Here is a 4,646-nt window from a genome sequence, read left to right on the forward strand (position 1 = left end):
AGTGAGACAAAGTGAAATGAGGAAAAAAAAGTTGATGTGTCACTTAGGTGGAGTTAAGTTAGGTTAAAGTATACCCAAAGACCTGATATGCTTCAATTTGGGCTGTTCAAAGTTTTAATGGTTTACGAACATCTTACCGAAAATATAAATCAACACGTGTAGAAGAGGTTTAAAACATGGCTTTTCAAAAAAAGGTTATGAGTTATAAAAATTATACTTTACACAAAGTAATAATAACAAAAAGAGTGAATTGCAAGAATTGTCCTTTATCTTTATGCCTCTTTGCAGACGGTGTCCTTTATCTTTAAAATTGTCGAGTTTTGTCCTTTATGTTTAAAAATCAAGCACGTTTTACCTTTGGGCTTAACCCAGTTAGTTTTTTTCGTTAAATCAGATCACAAAAGGGTATTTTAGTCTTTTTACCCATTTAAATAAAAATGTTTTAGTAAAAAAACAAAAATAAAAATGTTTTAATGATGTATAATGAGGAAAAAAAAGTTGATGTGTCACTTAGGTGGAGTTAAGTTAGGTTAAAGTATACCCAAAGACCTGATATGCTTCAATTTGGGTTGTTCAAAGTTTTAATGGTTTACGAACATCTTACCGAAAATATAAATCAACACGTGTAGAAGAGGTTTAAAACATGGCTTTTCAAAAAAAGGTTATGAGTTATAAAAATTATACTTTACACAAAGTAATAATAACAAAAAGAGTGAATTGCAAGAATTGTCCTTTATCTTTATGCCTCTTTGCAGACGGTGTCCTTTATCTTTAAAATTGTCGAGTTTTGTCCTTTATGTTTAAAAATCAAGCACGTTTTACCCTTTGAGCTTAACCCAGTTAGTTTTTTTCGTTAAATCAGATCACAAAAGGGTATTTTAGTCTTTTTACCCATTTAAATAAAAATGTTTTAGTAAAAAAACAAAAATAAAAATGTTTTAATGATGTATATATAATATTTCTATCATCTCTGAACATCTCTATCTATCTCCTTTCTTTACATCTCACTCTACCCTCTCCACCACCACCACCAACAACCGCCTCCATCAACCACCAACTGCCGCACACCACTGCCCCACCTATCAGAAACATTTATCGAGCTTTATCTTGAGATCTGTGCTGCACTCACCAAAAAAAAAATTCCATATGGATGCTTATTCTGAAACAGTTCGATTACTACACCAAACAATCAATTTTAACAAATTTCATATCAACAAAACCTTTACACATAAGACCTGTACAAGCCACACTTATATCCTAAACTTATGTAAAGCATTAAAGTTGTACAAGTGTTTGTTATAGATGATATTGGCAATTGAGTCTTTTAACTTACTTCAGCACACCTAGTTTTAGGGGATTTTTGTTGAATTGAGTTGAATCTGAAAAATTTTGGGGTTTTGTATTGAATCTGCAAATTTTGGTGGGTTGGTGGTTATGGTGGAAACAGGTGGCGGTGGTGGAAGGAGGCTGTGGTGGTAGTGGCGGTGGTGGAAGGAGGTTGTGGTGGTAGTGGTGGCGATGATGGAAGGAGGTTGTGGTGGTGATGAAGGAGGTTGTGGTGGTGTCTGTTTGAATGAAATACAGAGGGATGGAGATGGAGTATAGAGGAGGGAAAGAGGGAGATTTTTTTTTTAATCTTTCTTTTAAAGTGTTTTTTTTTTTAATAAAATGGTTACTTATTTATATAATTAGTCCCTAAGAGATAAAATGACAAAATTGCCCTCATGTGCAAGGCACATGACAAGATTTAACGAAAAAAACTAACTGGGTTAGACACAAAGGGTAAAACGTGCTTAATTTTTAAACATAAAGAACAAAACTCGTCAATTTTAAACATAAAAGACACCGCCTGCAAAGAGGAATAAAGATAAAGCACAATTCTTTCTTGCAATTCACTCTAAAAAAAACAAGGACTATGCTTTACACAAAAAGTAATAATAACAAAAAACAAGGACAACGCACACTCATGAAAATCACAACTTGGTTGAGACTTTTAATTGTCCACTATTGACTATCGTTGAGATTTAAGCGTCTCATTATCCATCTTTTTATAATTATACAATATATATCGTAGACTTATATTGTATAATTATAAAAAGATGGATAATGAGACGCTTAAATCTCAACGATATCGTAGACTAAAAAAACCCTCTCTCTACCCCCCCCCCCCCCCCCGTTGTTATTTTTCCGGCAGTGTTTTCCCTGGTGGTGTGTAACTATCCTGTCATCATACGTTTCCTCCGTCCTCGTATGTAACGAGCATAGTTAGCGCTATTGTGGGTTGTACTGCTTTCGGATTTTCGTTTGGTTTTTCTTCTTGTGGTGTCCATTTGATCATCCTCCGGGAGTCGATTGCTTAGTCGGTCTGTCCTAGGTCACGGCTGTGTTTACAGTTCAGTTAGATCTTAACGAATCCGATTAACCTTTCATATTCCCGTGGGGTTTCTGATGGACGGTGACCCCAGATTCGATGGGTCTAGGAGTATCACGAAGTTCTTCATATCCAACTTGCCTGAAGGATGCACCCCTTGGGAGTTAAAGTGTGGTATAGCCGGGTGTGGTGAAATTTCCGATACGTATGTGGCTAAAAAAAGGGATAAACAAGGTTGTAGGTTTGGTTTCGCTTCATTCAAAGATGTTAAGGATAAAACTGATCTGCTTAAGCTGTTGAGGGGAGTGAGTTTGGGGGGTTGTAAGTTGAGAGTCAATATTGCAAGGTTTGCCCTGGAGAATGGAAGTGGTAATGGATTTCATGGGGGTGGTAACTCAAGGGTTAATCAGATGCGTGGCAGGAATGATGGTAAATCCAGCTGCTTTTATCCAGATGGTAACGGTAGGGCGTCCAATTTCAGAGACTTTCGTTCTTACAGAGACGTTCTGGGTAAAGGGAAACAGAAGGAAGAAGGTCCGCTTATTGGGGTTCCTCAGGACTCCGGCAAACAGGTTGTGGCTCCCGATCGGACTGACGCCATGCAGGATCTTAAGGGGGTTGCAGTGGTTGGAAGGGCGGTGGACCTGGAGACGTTGGTCGATCTTGACCGACTTCTCCATATTGCCAAAGTTTCATATGGGAAAATCCAGTATTTAGGGGGCTTATCAGTTCTTATCTCGTTTAGGGAGGAGCCTGCCTCTCGTCTGTTTTTGGAATCTAAGGATTTATGGGGGCCTTGGTTCTCGAAACTTTCGGTTTGGGAAGGTCAGTCGTTACCCTTTGAGAAGGTAGCTTGGCTTAGGGTTATCGGGCTTCCGTTGCATTTACTTGATCGGGATATTATCAAGTTGGTGGGGGAACCCTTCGGGAAGATTTTGCATGTCCAGAAAGATTTTGGCACTGCTAATGACTTATCTTTTGTTAGGATTGGGGTCTTGTCTGGAGTTGTTGATAGAATCAAAGATGTGGTTACATTGAAATGGAAGGAGAGAAATTACAGGATCATGGTAGAGGAAGAACTCGATGTGTGGATCCCTGACTGTTTGGGACGTATGGCGGAAGGTAGCTCGGCGATGTCGTCATCTATGGCATCTTCTCCGGTGGTTAAGGTACCGGAACCTGAGGTGGGTGGGGGAATTTTTAGGGAAGACGAAGAGGCCGGAGAGGAATCTGGATCGGCAAAAGGCGGCGCATGTGTTGGTGATCCATCCAATGGTGGAGGGAATAATAATCTGTCTTCTAAAGTCCAATTTAATTGGGAGTCTTTTAAGGGGGATAATTATGGGGATTGTTCTAACGTGCATGGGGATGGGAATAAAGGTGTGATGTTCTTTAAAGCGGGTAAGAAGTCAAAGCGGTGCCGTAAAGGTGGGGCCAAAAATCTATCCGGGTCCTTCATGGATAGTCCGTATATCAATTCAGAGTCTTGTGAGAGAGGAAGGCCCACCAAAAGAAATAGGGCCCAACTTGATGTAGTAAGTGACCCATTTTCTATTGACCGGATCTTGGCCCAGATGAGTAATCCTTCGGTTAATTCTCCGGATCCCCTTCCTTCTTCCTCGTGTGTGCCTAGTGTCAATCTAAATATTTCTCTCAACTCAGACGGGGTCCCTATTGGGGAAATTCGAAAGGAGTCTCTCGTAAATCCATCGTCGCTGCCGGAGGTTGATCATGGTGGGGCCGGGGTCGCTGGGTCGGATGAGGCCGGGGTCTCTGGGTCGGCTGTTGGAGGTGTGGCGGTTGATGATTCCATTGATCAGCAGGTTAGAGCTACCATTAATACGGGTGTTTTGGTAGGTATGGAGCTGGGCAACTGCGAGAACCTGGTTAGGAACGTTATTCTGGGCAAAGGTATTAATGAGGTGTCGGTATGAATTTTTTCTCGTTAAATATGAGAGGATTGGGAGGGGATGATAAATTTAGATGGTTTAAAGGGATGAAGATTAAGTTTGGGATTAATTTTGCGGCTATTCAGGAAACTAAGTGTAGGTATATGGATGATAAACTCTCTGTTAGGCTTTGGGGTGGAAAGGACGTTGGGTCGGAGTGGGTTGAATCTTCTGGTTTATCGGGCGGCTTAATTAGCTTGTGGGATACCAATGTTTTTGATCATAGTGACTCTATCAAGGATAGGAATTTCATTATTTCTAGAGGTAAGATTAAAGGTTCGGGTCGTCGTATTAACATAGCTAATGTTTATGCCCCTCAAGATATT

At 40.1% G+C, this 4,646-nt stretch overlaps 1 protein-coding gene across 1 annotated transcript; it reads left to right on the top strand.

Annotated features, from left to right (window-relative positions):
- The first annotated feature begins 2,448 nt into the window (after positions 1 to 2,448).
- Positions 2,449 to 4,305, top strand: LOC110907644. Its single transcript, XM_022152593.1, has one exon. It carries the CDS (start codon positions 2,449 to 2,451, stop codon positions 4,303 to 4,305), a length of 1,857 nt encoding a protein of 618 aa, XP_022008285.1.
- The last annotated feature ends 341 nt before the right edge of the window (positions 4,306 to 4,646 follow it).

This window comes from Helianthus annuus, chromosome 14 (genome assembly GCF_002127325.2).
Source record: "Helianthus annuus cultivar XRQ/B chromosome 14, HanXRQr2.0-SUNRISE, whole genome shotgun sequence".
Taxonomy (NCBI): domain Eukaryota; kingdom Viridiplantae; phylum Streptophyta; class Magnoliopsida; order Asterales; family Asteraceae; genus Helianthus; species Helianthus annuus.